Below are 16,308 nucleotides of genomic sequence, written 5' to 3' on the forward strand. Positions count from 1 at the left end.
TCTCGTGGCCTCCTTCCATCAGAGAGCAAGCTGCTTTCTGGTGCCAGGTCAACTCAGCCATAATGACTAGACTAATGAAGGCTGACCTTGCCTTCCAGATCTGTATGGTGGAAAAAAGCACACAAGTGGGATTTATAGCACCCGGATTCATCTCCTATCTCTGCCACTCATATGCTAGATCTTAGGATTTGCTCAAGCTTCCTGAGCTTCAGATTTTTAATTTATAGTGATTTTCATGCAGGAGTGTATTTTGGCCATCATTCTTGGAGTTTTCTAAAAATACATGCCTCTCTACCCCCATACATGTAGAATCAGAATTTCCAAAGGTAGGCCTGGACTTCTGTTTTTTCCAAAGCTCCATTATAGGCATCTGTTCTGAAACACTTCTTATTAAGGGTCATAAGCCACTGGGCTATTGTAGTAACAACAAAGATATGGTGATAAACATATCTAACAGATAAAGTGCTCTAAAATTTAGTTATTCATTTTATCTTCCTCTTCTCTTCTCCATAACATACAGACACAAACACTTTCTAGGTTCTTGGTCTTATATATCTCTCTCCTTCACATATAAGGGTCCTTATCTCTCTTTTGCCCTTTAACTATCTGGTTCAAATATTCTTTTCCATCCAAGAGCTACTATTTCAAGCCTCTACATATTCTTTCTTTTTTGAAATAATACTGATGTTTTGTAGTTATGGTTCATATCTATACCGTATCAGTACATATACCATTAAATCTAATGGTATGGGTATTATTATTTCCATTTGGTAGATGAAGACATTAAGATTCAAAGATCTTAAGTAACTCAATAAGTGTTGGAGTTGGAACATATAACCTTGTCTTCTAATTTTAAATCCAATGCATTTCTCCCTGAGTCAGTCTAGAAACAGTATCTGAATTTTTACTCATAAGTCAAATGGTAACCATTACAAAGCAAGCAAGTAAAGAATAGGACTTAGAGGGCCTTTAAAATCTCTTCCAAGTCTTGGTGGTTTAATGATTCTAGTTGTATATTTAGAAATCTTGATAGCTAAGTTCTTTATTCCTCCCCCAAATATTATGAGATGAGTTGGGAATTAGTTTGACCTGTGTGGGACCTGGCACCTCTCCCAGAAGGCAGCACAGGGGTAGCCCTGCCCCCTTAAGTGTATGCCAACCTCTGCATTCTCATCACTGCAAGTTTGGTGGGCTTTGTACTCATTATCGATCAGAAAAGGAGTGAAGTCATTCCCATCCCTCACAGTGAAGGATAGAAGGGGCTGGTATTTGGGTATTTCCTTTCCCCCAGGTCAGTTAGGCTTCTGTAAAACCCAGCTGTGTTATGCTCCAGTGCAACAGTTTTCCTTAAAGGCAGACTTTAAGAACAGAGAGTTCTGGGTGTTTTAAAAAATGTTTTTTTCCTCCTTCCCCTGTCAGAAGCACAGGAAGATTTTTCTCCATCTTTGTCGTGAGTTTTTCCTGGAGGTAAAACTCACAAGAAGGTGGGAAACCCCCCTAAGACTGGGTCCCCTGGATTTTTTAATTCTCAAGCTTGTCCACTGAGCTTCCAGCAATTGGCCATTGACAGTGTAAACCTTTCCTGCTGGTACTGGTTCCCGTGGGGGCTTCTGCTTCTGAGCATTTGACTGTGGTAAGCTGTGATCCTCTGTATCCACCCATCTGTCCCTCCAGTTTTCAGGGCAGTGGTTTGCCCTGTGACCCCAAATTCTCTCATGAATCTAAGAAGGGATGTTGACTTTCAGTTTGTTCAGCTTTTTTCTTGTTGTAGGGATGGAAGTGATGACTTCTAGGCTCCTTCCATGTCAGAGTGGAAAATGCCCTTTTTACACATGGGCAGGAAGTGAAGAAAAATTAAGTTGCTCTTTGTCTTGGCTGGGGTTCTTCTAGAAGCACAGCCCAAGATGAGAACTTAGTGCTGGTGGTTAATGTGAGGGGTGATCCCTGGGGGCAGGAGGGAGGAACTAGGTAAAGTGAGTCAGAAAAGAAAAGCCAGTGAGTGGGTATAGCTTCCATGTGCTGGTTTCCTGGCCTGGCCTGTGGCGGCAGGGGAAGGGGGTCTAAAGACCCTGCTTCATCACATCTTCACCACAGCTTTGGAACAGAGCCCAAATATTTCTGACTCTGGTTTTAAAACAACCTGTGCTGAAAAAGAGAAGGTGGATGTCACGAATGGGAGTCTGGGGCTCTCTTTGTAGGCTGAGCAGCCTGGGGTTGGCCACTCTCCTCTCTGGGGTCAGCTTTCTTCAAGTTCACAGAAGGTCTTTCTACCCCAAAATATCCAAATGGTCTATCAAGGCAAACCGCAGTTTCCCAGATGGACTGTGCGAGGCCTGACACCAGACAGGTTTTCACAGAAACTGTGAAACAAACTGCCTCTTTGAAAATTTGTGAGCTTTTGTTTCAGTTCTTTTGATTTTACACATTACTTCTGGTTCTTTCTAAAAGGTTTACTTTATTGTCCTTTGAGCGTGATCTTTGCTGTCTGGAATGGTGTTCTCAGGAGGCCTAGCCCTGGGCCTGAGCCGCAGCAGGCTCTGGGCTTCCTTCTCCTTTCACAACTCTTATTTCACTTTTACAGGGGAGTTGACTATCCAGACAGGGGCTGGACAGGAGTCCTTGGGGAGCACTGGCCCCGCCCAGGGAGGTGCACGGAACAGAGTGGGGCTGGGGATAGATAACAAGGTGTGATAGGAATACATATCTCTGCTCAGACTGGATTCCTAAGTGACTGCTGTGCTCTTGGAGGCCTTATATACACAATTATTTGCAGTTTTTTTCACCCTGTACTACTACAGATAGGTAGATGACAGATAGATAGATAGGTAGATGATAGATAGAGAGGTGAAAGACTTTATGGTAACTTACAAAGAAACATGCAACATAGCAACAATAGAAAACTAGCAAACACTGCTATCTGCTTACTAAATGACAATAACTAATTTTTTTTTTTTTTTTTTTTTGCGGTACGTGGGCCTCTCACTGTTGTGGCCTCTCCTGTTGCAGAGCACAGGTTCCGGACGCGCAGGCTCAGCGGCCACGGCTCACGGGCCTAGCTGCTCCGCGGCACGTGGGATCTTCCTGGACCGGGGCACGAACCCATGTCCCCTGATTCGGCAGGCGGACTCTCAACCACTGCGCCACCAGGGAAGCCCCGACAATAACTATTTTTATACTCATTCAAGCCTCACAACAGCCCTATAAGGTAGGCAGTGTTATCATCCCTACTTCTTTTGATGGAGAAACTGAGGCACAGAGAAGTTAAAGGGACTTGCCCAGGCCACCAAGGTGTACATGGTGGAACTAGCACTCAACCCAGGCAGGCTGGCTCTAGTTCTACGCTCTTAACTAAAAGGATAAGCTGAGAAAAGTGAAACAGGGCAAAGTAAAGCTAGATGCTCTTTTATATACATACCTGTCTTTCCTGCTGGGCTGTTCCCTGCCTGAGGACAAGGACCAGCAGGTTATAGGTATTTGATAAATGTGTTATTTGATCTTTCCAAGGCAACGGTCTAATTCTGCTTTCCCTTGAGCTTGCTGGTTCCCTGTTGTGTTTGTGACTATCCATACATGCAGCGAAGGGGCAAGGATGAGAGTAGAAACAGCCCCTTCCATTACATTCCAGGCAATGTGAGTTCAACACCTCCCTTCCCCTCCAGGATGACCTTTTGCTGAGAAGTCATCCTAACTGGAATGGCAGTTCTTCCTAGGATGTGCCCAGGGGCCCCAGCTCAGAGAGCACAACCCTTAGAGGAGCAGCATGAAGATCCCACTTAGATTCCCCCAAATAGCTCCCCACGCCTTCTGCCTGTTCTTCAACCATTAGCAACTCATTCTTTCTTTAGACAGGCCCATTCTTTCATGGGACTTAGTGTGGCATCAGAGAAATTTGAGTCCTGGCCCTGCAACTTACTGGACAAGTCATGCCAGGGTCCAAGAGATGAAGATATTTGTCTGGCATCACCAACACAGCAGGGACTCCTAGTCCAGAATTCACCTCTCCCTACTCTAAAGCATTGAGGCAGGAGACATGGATTTAGGTTAGGGATCATCCAGCCTCATTGTTCCCCAGATCAATCACCTTAAATTTTTTTTGTATCCATGTTCCATATACCTATAGTATTTGTGCTAATCAAAGAGATGTTTTTTAAGTTATTACAAAATAATGAATATAGTTCCCTGTGCTACAAAATAGGTCCTTGTTGTTTATCTGTTTTATATATAGTAATGTGTATATGTTAATCTCAAACTCCTAATTTATCCCTCCCCTCCCTTTTCCCTTTGGTAGCCATAAATTTGTTTTCTATTTGTGAGTCTATTTCTGGTTTGTAAATAAGTTCATTTGTATTTGTTTTTAGATTCTACATATAAATGATATCATATGATATTTGTCTTTCTCTCTCTGACATACTTAACTTAATATCATAATCTCTAGGTCCATCGATGTTGCTACAAGTAGCATTATTGCATTATTTTTTATGGCTGATATTCCAATGTATATAGGTACCACATCTTCTTTATCCATTCATCTGTCAGTGGACACTTAGGTTGCTCACATGTCTTGGCTATTGTAAAAAGTGCTACTATGAACATTGGGGTGCATATATCTTCCTGAATTAGAGTTTTCTCCATAAAAGAGATGTTTAAAATGTAAAATTATTACCACATTAAGGACTACATTTCTTGTTTCTTGTTTCTCTCCTTTAACCAAGACAATCCCTCCATCCCATCCACTTGCAAGCTAGAGTAATTATAGAAATAAAGTATCAAATGGATTACTTCCATAGATAGGGTCTCCATCTCCTTTTTCAGTCCCGCCCCCTCAATCCCTATCACTAATGTCTAACCTCCTTTCTTCCTCTGCCTAAAATGTTCCCAAGAAGAACACATCTCTGTGTTAAACTTTGTGTTAGACCTATTTGTAATAGGTCATGTGATATTCTGAAAAAGGGTACATGCCTAAGATTACAAAAACTGTACTTTAGTCCTAGTTAAATTAAATCTATCTTGGCTTTGGTTTCTGCAACTTGTAAAATAAGGGAGCTGGACTATTGCAGGAATGGCAAAAAAAATTGTCATCTATCAATCAGTTGGCAGTGGCTGCCTAGACCATTGATGAAAGAGATTTTGAAGATATGCCCAGACCCAGAGGGAAGAGTGCAATCATCGATTAGCAATGTCTGCCTTGAAAAAGAATAGGGGAGTGACATCATGTGCCATCCAAGGATTAGATGACCCTGTAGATTCATTCCAGCTCAAAACTGCTGAGAATCTAAATTTTCCTTTTTCAGAACTGACCTGTGCTTTGTGTCCTTTGAGGATCCTTCCTCTTTTCTGACTGTCTCTCATGAACTCTTCAGCCAATCTATGATAAGGCACCAACTGTTGATGAAAGCCTAGAGGTCACGACCCTGTGTGACTTGGTAAGTCGTTTTGACACCTTGGCTATCAATGACATGGGAGGGGGAGGTCACAAGATGATATATGACATTTCTTCCAACTACAAGTTCCATGATTTGATTATCCTAATGCCTTTGTACGAGGGAACAAGTGGCTTACAGCGGATCCATGGGGTTTTTAAAGGGCTGTAATTTCTTTCTCTTTCTTCTTTTTTTCGTCATGGTGGTGAGGAAGGTAGTAGGCTTGCTCCAGCCCTCAAATCTCAATACATACCCCTGGTCTCCCCATGCCCCTGTCCATTGGACCAGGCTGGCCTAGAGCAGTTGTGTATGTCAAAGGAAGCACATGAAGCAGAGGCAGAGGGAAATGGCAGGGAGTTCAATGGATCAGTCAAGGCTACATTTTGGGAAAAAAGACCATTTGAGGAATCAGGAGGCAGGGATGCTCTGAAGATACAGGACAAGAAGAGTGGGCTTGGGTTCTTAAACCCAGCAGAAAGTAGGAGAGCAAGGGTGGGGAAAGAGCCTAGGCATGGTTGGAGCAGGTGAGCAGAGCTCAGAGCTAGGACATGGGATGTTTGGGTTCTGGCCCTCTACTGGCAATAATTTTCTGTGCGACCTTGGGCAGGAGACTTTCTTTACTCTTTGTCTCTATTTTCTTATGTATAATAATCAGAGAGAAAAGAGGACAAGTTGATTCCTAAGGGATTTCCAGTTCTAATATCCCATGGGTTTAATTCCAAGTTCCTCCAACTATCTGTGCAGATAAGAGTTTCCTATATTGTCTATGCAGACATAAGCACCCTCAATGTGTAAAGTTATAAAAGCAGAGAGAGTTTGTACAGAACAGAATATCCTGGGAGGGGGGGGACAGGGGAGGGGGTTTCTGCCTCCCAAAGAGACATGTTAAAATCCAGAAAGCACGAGAAGACTTAGGCTTATCCTGTCTGGGACCCAATAACTGTAGGGGCTTCTAAGGACATAAGCATCCTGGTTGTCTTACCTCCCCCATTTAAATTTCAACTCCAGAGGGACAGAGCTTACTTTCTAGAATCTCAGACTCTTTTGAGTTAGAAGTGACTTTATAGGTCATCTAGTTCCAATCCCTCACCCCAGGAATGGGAACTCTATCCTGACATCCAAAGATGGCTCCCACACCTGCTCGTATACTGCGTTACATGATAATTTACACAGCGAAAGGCAGAGTTAAGTAATCTTTTCATTTGGCCTAGAGTCCTGCCTCACGACCCAGGATATCTCAGTAGACCAGATCACTAGGTCAGGGTTTCACGATGGTTCTTCCCACTGGCTCCAGGATGCCAACCTGGAACCCAAAACACCATTCTGAGCTCCCTCTGAGCTCTCCTCAGGGAGGGAGGTGGCTGAAGACATCACAGGTTTAGAATCTCACAGGATGGGGTTCAAGTCTCACTTATGTTGCTTACCAACCGGGTGGCTTTGAACAAGGGACCTCCACTCTCTGTGCCACTCACCTGAAAAGTACCAGGAATAATCCCCCCCTAAGGGACTGTGGTGAGGTCTCATCAGGTGCACGAAAGGAGCCTTGGACACGTGCTCCCCCACACCGGCCCCCCCACCCAGTGTCTACACGAGGGCGTGAGCATCTATGGGCGTAGGAACTTACTCTTAGTCGATGTTACTTGTCCCAATGCCGAGCATAGTGCTTTGCCTAGTGCAAAAATAAGAGAAAAATAAAATAAAAACTAACTTATAGGTGCCTCCAGAATCCAGACCAGAGTTTTGTACTCAGACATCCCTTAGCAAGCCCTGTTCACAAACTAGCAAATCCCTGCTGCCCCCTGTCCTCAGAACAAAAACTTGCTCTGTGTACTCAAACAGTCTGAAACAAAAGTCAAACCTGGAGTCTGTCATACAGAGTGAAGTAAGTCAGAAGGAGAAAAACAAATACCGTATGCTAACACACATATATGGAATCTAAGAAAGAAAAAAAAAAGGTCATGAAGAACCTAGGGGTTAGACTTGAGGATATGGGGAGGGGGAAGGGTAAGCTGTGACAAAGTGAGAGAGTGGCACGGACGTATATACACTACCAAACGTAGGGTGGACAGCTAGTGGGAAGCAGCTGCATAGCACAGGGAGATCAGCTAGGTGGTTTGTGTTCACCTAGAGGGATGGGATAGGGAGGGGAGGGAGGGAGATGCAAGAGGGAAGAGATATGGGGACATGTGTATATGTATAACTGATTCACTTTGTTGTAAAGCAGAAACTAACACACCATTGTAAAGCAATTATACTCCAATAAAGATGTTAAAAAAAAAAAAAAAAAAAAAGCAGGTCATGTGTGTCCAGACGGAGAAACCGAAACTTGACAGAGAAACTGAAACTGTTTTTTCTTCTTGCTGGAAACTGAAAGTTATTGTCAACATGGACTCCAGGCCTCAGAGCAAGAGAATGGTTTTGGATGTTGGGACGTGGGAGCAGACATTTCAAGAACTGATCTGGCAGGAGAAACCCCAGGCAAGATGGACCCTGAAGATGGATGGGAACCTTCGGCCAGACTGTGCAGCCCCAGGGTGGAAGCAATACAAGCAGAGAGCATTTGGCAGGTATGTGAGAGTCTGTCCAGCCATGGGCCTTTCTGAGTCAAGAGGTTCAGCTAAGCATTGATGATTCTTTTGAGAGCTTGTTAAAAGAATATGTGTCACCAGGCTCTTCATGCTTTTATAATCACAGTGTTCTTTAAGATGGAAATGATAAGGCTCTAAGCCTCTATTTTGCTTAATGGTAGGAAATTTTTTCTTTTACTAGGCTTTCTCCTTAAGTATTTCTGGAAATCCCCAGGGAACACCATAAATCTGCCCTCCTATTCTCTCACCACAATTTATTCCAGACCGCTTCTATATAGAGACCTGCTCTCCCCCATCAGTCCTGTCTGGCTTCCCCAGGCTGCAGCAGCCCTACGAGCCTAGTCCTGGTCAGTACCAGCCTAGGAAGACTGGGGCCTTCCTTTATAGCCCCAAGAATTGATTAAGGCCAAGCAATGGCTTTGAACATTACTTTACTGAAGGCCTGAAGGTAACAGGAGGGATTGATGCTGCAAGAAATGAAAACCTGGTTCTTTGCGTCCCTAAATACTGCCCCTCCCTTATTGTCTGTCTCCCTCTTTAACTTCCAATGAGCCTCTAAGTTGCAGGAACCAGCTTCCTTGCCCATGCAGAAGGGTGAGAAATGCTGACTTGGACAAGACTTGGACAATCAAGTCTTCTCTTTCTATATGGCATGCAGGGACTTTCGCTTCACTTTCCACCTCACCTGTTATCCTGCTTCCCTGCCTGCCCCCATCCTGCCTCAGGTGTCCTCTGTTCCATTCCTTATGGGTTATTAGCCATGCCATAAATTTTCAGACTTCTATACCCTTGTCTATGACGTTCTGCCTGTTCAGCAGGCCCTTTCTTCCTCCCTTCCTCCCTACTTGTCCCTCAAGGACTAACTCAAGTACCCTGGTCTTCCTAGGGACAGTAAGTGTTCTTTCTTCTCCATTCCCGTAAGACAGTGAATGGCTCTCTCTTTATTTCCTTCTTTTTCTCTCTTTCTCTCTCTCTCTCTCTCTCTCTCTCTCTCTCTCTCTCTCTCTCTCTCTCTCTCTATATATATATATATATATATATATATGTTCGTAATACATTTATAAATAACATGTTCACATATTACATACTACAGAACATATATATTTATATATAATTATTTTTAGCTGCAGAACCCATTGTTTACATGAAGCTTCCCGGGGCTCTACAGAACAGTTTTCAAGCCATTGGCCACAGCCCACATAGCAGTCATTCTGTTCTGCTTGGAACCTGGTGAACTATGTAAGAGTCTCTCTTTGCACCAGCCAGAGCTCTTTGAGGGACTCATGATGTCTTTTAACAGTTTGGCACTGCCACAAATGGACAGGTGCTTCTCTTGTTCAGATGAATTGACCTGATAGTCATTCTGAGTTGGGAAAAGCAACGGATCAGCATAGTTTTGGAAAAATATCAACCAGCTTTTGAAAAGCACTTTGTAGTTTACAAAATGCTTTCACATATATTGTCTCATTTAATGTTGACAATATAACCCTTGAATATTTTTCCCTTTAATATTTTATGGATGTAAAAATTGAGGCTTAGAGTAGTGCTTTGTCCAAAGTCCCCCTGCTGTAAACTATGGACTTGAGTCTCCAACCCAAGTATTATGGTTCCAGGTCCTAAGTCAGGAACAAAACTAACCACATTGCTCAATAGAGGAGATGTGGTATAGTAGGTAGATAATGTTGGGATTGGAAACATGGCTCTACCGCTTAACTTTGTGTGTCCTTAAGCAAGTTGTGTATTGTTTTATGATTCAGTTTCCTTATCTGCATATTGGGCTCAATAATGCCTACCTCAGAAGAGTGCTTTAAAGATAAAATGGGATAACATTATAAAACATTGCCTCAAAATAGGTACTTTATAAGAGTTTTCTATGACCTTGTGAAGACCAAATTTCACTGGCAAATGGCAGAAATGTTTTTCCCTCTGAGACATCCAGAGGTGTTTTACTGGCAGAGGCAGACTTGGTACCACATATAGGTGGGAGTTCAATGGGCCACAGGAGAAAGCTTTATTAGAAATGCAGTCCCTCTCATTCTTGTCAAATTGGCAAGATCACATACACTTTTTCAAGTTGAAAGGGTTCTTAGAGACCAAGGCCAGGCCCATTTCCCTGGCCTCGGTCAACAATCAGCTGAGGGCACGGTGATCTTCTGTCTGTAGGTTCTGTTGTTCCTCATGCCGTCGAAGCTGGGCTTCCGCCCAAGTGCAGATCCTATTTCACATGTACCTGGAGCACCAGAAGTCCCAGGGAAAGGTGCTTGTGCGGCTCTTTGGTCAGAGGTGCCGGAAGTGTTCCCAGTCTCAATTTGAGAAGCCTGAGTTCTCCCTGGATAGCACCAAGAGGATTCTGAACAACCTGGTGCAGCGTGTTCTGGAGAGATTCTATAGAAATGGCACCAAGAAGGTTTTGGAGATACCAGTGATCCAGGAGGTGCCTTTGGATGGGCATCACGATACGGTCAATTGTGAAGCATGTGCTCTGGGCTTCTGTATACAGAACTTACATAACTGCATGACAGAGCCAGCCAAATCCTCTCTCTCCTACATGAAGACTGGGAGCTCCTCTCCTCACCCTGGTGACATGTATGGTCAAAACCAAGCTAGGAACCAGTCAGCTGAGACAAAGGAGACTCAGGGAAGTGGGTATTCCTGCGCCCATAAAGGCCCAGGGCCCAGCCATGCCACTGCTGGGATCCAAGTGCCTGGGGCAGGCCCTCAGCTCAAATGGGAGACAGGCCGACTGCTCACACCAGGGGCATACCGACAGGCTGCACGGGGAACAGGCCCACAGCCCATCCGAGTAGCAGGATCACTTCTCCCAGGGTGGACAGACCCACGGCCCAGACAAGCAATAGGTCCATTACCTAAAGGGTTGGCACATTCACAATCCACACTGGGGACAGGACCACAGACCCCCCGGCTGACATCTTCTCAGGCTATAAAGGTGTCAGGCCAGCAGTTGACACAGGACGCACAAGCCACCCAAGGGGCAGGTCGTCAGGCCACAAAGGTGACAGACCCACAGCCCACACGGGGGACAATCCCAAGGGCCACATCAAGGTCAGACACTCAGGCTACAAGGAGGGCAGGCCCCTCACCACTGGGGTCAAACTCACAGCCCACACGGGGAACAGGCCCCATGGCTACAGGTAGGAACTTCAGTGAAAGTCAAGCTCCCTGGGGCAGGCAGGAGAGGTGCTCACCTAGAGGGTCTGCTCGAGACAGCTCTTTCAGATTACCTCCTTCAATGTTACCAAATAATTCCTCGAACCAGGAGCAGCTGTTCAATTGGGGCTATGTCTGTGTTGTTGCTCTGTTTACCTTTTTTCTATGTAAATACCTATAAGTAGAACGATGAAAAAAGACTTGTCTTCTCTTGTCTTAATTCCATGGTAATCAATGAACTGGTTGCCATTTTAATATGACAGAATTTGCTTTGGGACCAATGCAGGGTCAAATTTATAGACTAAGAGCTGGTTCCTGGACCTCCTTTGCAGATAGTTTAAAACATGACCTAGCAGATTAATAAATATTTGTTAAATCATTAAAAGATTTTTACTCATGCATTCACTCATTCATTGATATCAATATATAGAGACTATATCTTGACAAGAACTGAGGGTCCTGAGTTTCATCAGAAAGTTATTATAGTAGGCTGAATAATGGTTCCCCCAAAATGCCCATGTCCTAATATGTTACTTTACATGGCTAAAGGGACTTTTCAGATGCAACTAATTTAAGGATCTTGAGATGAGGAGATTATCTTGTGTTATCCAAATGGGCCAAATGTAATCACATGGGTTTTTATAGGAGGGAGGCAAGAGGGTCAACGTCAGAAAAAGGAAAGTTAACTATAGAACCAGAGGTTGAAGTGATGTGGAGGAAGGGGTCACAAGCCAAGGAATGCAAGCAGCCTTTAGAAGCTCATAACAGCAAAGAAGTATATTCTCCCCTAGAGCCCCCAGAAGGAACCAGCTCTGCTGACATATGACTTTAGCCAAGTGAGGCTGATATTAGACTTCTAACCTCCAAAACCATGAGAAAGTAAATTTATGTTGTTTTAAGGCACTAAATTCATGGTAATTTGTTACAGCAGCAACAGGAAATTAACACAGTTATCAGTGTCACTGCAGGGATCAGGCAGCTATGTTTTGGGTATGCTTTAGCTTTAACAACAAAAAAAAAGAGTATAGATTAGAAATATTGACATACACATCCCCTCTTGTTCTTTTTTCTCTCCTACATAAACCCACCCAAATATCCCCATCCTAAAGAGATTTTCTAAAGCATCATCAAATCAAAGGGAATCTGTTTAGAATGGAGGTATTTGGGTGGGCTTAAGTAGTTTGGTGACCCTTGGAGCTATCATATTCTCTCACTCTCTTCTAGCATTGGATTGGGAATCATGTAAGAACGTGCCAATCCTGAGAACTTGTGATGCACAGCTTCATCTTTCACTCTCTCTTTCCATCTGTCTGCTAGGCATTTCTACATGGTTCTCGTACTACCACCTCTACCTTCCCACATTCAAAATCAAGCTCATCAGCATCTCTGACTTTCTTGTTCAAATCTGCCCTAGTCACTCAAGCTTATCACCCTAGAGTCATTTTTAACTTCTCCTCCTTTTCACCAATGCTTATTATCCCTTCTTTTGTCAAGTTGCTCCCATCTCTTGCCACTAGGTTTTCCTATCAACCCCTCTCCCCAAACAGTTCAGGGACTTGGATTATTGAAATAATGAGGAGATTTGGATTTTACCTCATAGGCAGTGGGGAGTCATTGCAAGCATTTGAAAATATGGGCAATTTGAGTAGAATAACAGTTTAAAAATATTATATGTTTCTGGAAAAGAATGGAGTATAGGATAGAACCAGTTAGGATTCTGGCTTGAAATAGGAGAGTGGTAAACACAGAGACGGTTTCTTGTAGACAATAAATATCTTGAAGGAATTTGAAGACAATGAAAGGCAAGATGGCAGAAAACCCAAGGATGAAAACACTTCCTTTTTTTCTGGCCATCTCTTTTCATTGCCTCTCAGGCCACTCCCATCAGCACTCTCCATTTATATATGCCCCCATCCCCAAACCACTTTACTAAATGTCTGCATTCCTCCTGTTTTCATACCTTTTTGCTTCTTTCATAAAGAACATACACATGAGGACTAGAGACTTTATTTCTGTCTTGGTTATGAGATATGACTGGTGCAGGTCATTATCCCTCCCTGAACCTCAGTTTCTCCATCTGTAAAATAGGTTAATGACTTCTAATTAAACAGAGAGGATTGAACACATGCATTTCCTTCTGATCGCTCTTGAAATCCCACTGCGTGACAGTAAAAGGGGGGACAAAAAGCATCAATTCACAAGGCAAAGAGCATGGGTGGAAGTTACAAAACAGATGGATTAGTGATGGGTTACTGACTTGCAGAGAGATCTGGAATACAAGTTAGGCAAAGGAAAACCAAGGTGCAGGCAATTGATGTGGCACAATTTCATAAAAGTTCAAAAACTGTAGGCAACAAGTAGCTCTGAAGGTGGGTGTTAGGAAGCCTGAAGTGGAAGGATTGGTCGAAAGCCTTTAGAAAAAGTTCCATTTCCCCACTCCGATGCAGCCTTGTACCCACTCTTAACTCATTCCAGGGTGAGGAATGGAGGTTTATTCTCTGAAGACATTGACCCAGAGGGACTCTGGGTTTAGGAACTTGTGCATAGTTAAGGGAGGGGGTACCAACCAGCAATCAGAAAGTCTACATACTGACTAGAAGCACTCTCTTAGCCCACTACCAAATCTAGGAGCCAGCATTATATCCTACTAACCCTCCCCTCAAATACACAAAGAATGGACAGTTCCTCATTAGGAAAACTGATCAGCTCAAGAGAGAGAAAAAAATACATATACTGAAATCGGGGAAGGGGGTTCCTCCAATGGAATGACCAACTCAGATCATATAGTACTGTAGTACATATTTATTGAAAATAATCTGCGTATAAGTGGACCCATGCTGTTCAAACCCATGTTGTTCAAGCGTCAACTGTATATGTAAACTACTAGAAATAATAAGGGGAAAAATTCTGTATGTAAGGAAAGTAAGACGTGTTTTTGGCTAAGAAAAGGTATGAGATATGGAGATGCATTTTTGTTAATGGAAAAGAAAGTAAATTTGTCCTAAAGTAATACTGATTATTTCAGAATTGAAAAGAGGACAACAGAAAAATAGAGGGCAAATTATGGACATATCTATATCTGTAACTATAGAGAGAGAGGGGAATTAAGCATGAGCATGGGAAATTTTACCTTGTCTAATCAAGCTGGCTAAAATGGAATTGTTATTAAAAGTGTTTTTAAAATAAGCCTTAATATTAATAGTGTACTTATATAAAACTAAAACTTGATTTTTTTTTCATATACTGAAAAGACAAAGTTTTACTGGACTGTTGGTCTGCTCCTGATAAGAGACTGTGAAAGGTTTTTCTTTACCTATTAAATAACCTTCCTAAAAAACAGAAGTTCTGTGTTTTATCAAAGTAATTTCCTGTGCTTCATGTCATCTTAATCAGGTCTTTGGTAACTTAAGAAAAATGAATCTTCTCAATATTAAGAGTGAAGTTTTGTTAACAGCTATGTAACATTCTATATTTGCCTTTGAAACACTTTACTGTCACTTTGTCACATAGATTATTAAGTATTGTTTATTAATAATCTGGGATCCTATTTAGTCAAGTATCCAAACCTTTTGATATTTTTCACAAACTTCCCAAAATTAAATTCTAAATAAAGTCTTTTTGACCTCAAACTAATTTGGGGATTTCCCAGAGGGCCCCTGGAACATCTCAAAAGATTTGTTCTTTCTCCTTTTTTTAAAAAAAAAATTGAAGTATAATTGTTTTACAATGCTATGTTAGTTTCTGGTGAACAGAAGAGTGATTTAATTATATATATATATATATATATTCTTTTTCGTATTTTTTTTCCATTATGGTTTATTACAGGATGTTGAATATAGTTCCCTGTGCTATACAGTAGGACCTTGTTGTTCATCTATTTTATATATAATAGTTTGTATCTGCTAATCCCAAATACCTAATTTATCCCTCCATCACCCCCTCTCCCCTTTGGTAACCATAAGTTTGTTTTCTATCTCTGTTACTCTGTTTCTGTTTTGTATACAGATTCGTTTGTATTAATTTTTTAGATTCCACATATAAGTGCTACCATATAATATTTGTTCTCTCTCTTTATAGAGGAGAGATGATGAACTAATTAGGCTTGTTTGATATGTTGGATTATGTGAGAAGCATTGCCAAATAAATGCTAAACCTTCTTAGATTATATTTGTGTGGCTACATGTTATTTATATGTGTTCTAGAAATTGTATAAAATCTCATATGTCCTGGTATGTTATCACTTTTAATTCTAATTATTATCTTGAAGTGTTGTGTGTTACAGAAATAAGCACATTTCCTTGTCAACTGCATTATAATGAACTCTCATGAGGTCTTTAACCATGGCCATTTAAAAGTCTTTGCCATTTACAGAGAGTTACTCTTTTACTTTTATGCTTTTGCAAATATGTTTCATTTTCAGAGAGATTCATGGAGCGGGCTCAAACAAGTACTCTAGAATACAGGTTTCTGATAACTTTAAGATCATAAAACTGAGCTGGGTAGGAATTTCCAGAACTCATGGAAAAACTGGATTCAAGCAGAACAAGAATTAATAACATGGGACTGAATGAACCGATGAGGATGATTATAATTTTATGATTTTTATTTGAAACACTGCTGATTTTTAAAAATGTTTTAGTTTTTCCAGATTTGAGGGAAACCCTCCCTCTTTTCTCTTAAGCTATCAACAAAGATGACTTATTTATCTTTTTCTCCCTTCTTGATCCTTCTATAATTCATAAACTCTCAATGAGTATTCTTATTTTCATGGTAATATATTTATTTGCATAAGTTCAATAAGAATCTGTTCTTATAACAGGACAAAGTTGAAAACACTGGTTATATTATCAAGGCTTTGACTAGGATGTTAGGTTTGAGAATGTGCATAGACTCAGATATAACCAGAAAACTTAAAGGAACTAAGGTTGACTTTATGAAGCCAATAAAACCCCTTGGAAATACTGGCCTGCCCTTGCTTACAAGGTTCCCAGCAACCTAATCAGGTAACTAAGGAAGGTCACTTCCTGTTAGGTACAAGAGCCTCAAGATTCTCTGGGGACCTTGAGAAGAGATGAACTCACCCAAATCTACATGTATTGCAGGAAATTTCTGATGGTAAGTCCTTGGCTTGG

The 16,308-nt window shown here is 41.9% G+C and overlaps 2 protein-coding genes across 2 annotated transcripts in view; one reads left to right on the forward strand and one right to left on the reverse strand.

The window, feature by feature from the left end:
• Nucleotides 1-16,308, reverse strand: part of MASP1 (mannan binding lectin serine peptidase 1) — a 269,447-nt gene that overhangs the window by 121,346 nt on the left and 131,793 nt on the right. The window lies entirely within an intron of this gene.
• Nucleotides 7,794-14,972, forward strand: RTP4 (receptor transporter protein 4). The gene is made up of 2 exons (XM_032631577.1): nucleotides 7,794-7,987; nucleotides 10,172-14,972. Exons 1-2 carry the CDS (start codon nucleotides 7,806-7,808, stop codon nucleotides 11,355-11,357), a joined length of 1,368 nt encoding a protein of 455 aa, XP_032487468.1. The 5' UTR covers nucleotides 7,794-7,805; the 3' UTR covers nucleotides 11,358-14,972.

Source organism: Phocoena sinus, chromosome 4 (assembly GCF_008692025.1).
Source record: "Phocoena sinus isolate mPhoSin1 chromosome 4, mPhoSin1.pri, whole genome shotgun sequence".
Taxonomy (NCBI): Eukaryota; Metazoa; Chordata; class Mammalia; order Artiodactyla; family Phocoenidae; genus Phocoena; species Phocoena sinus.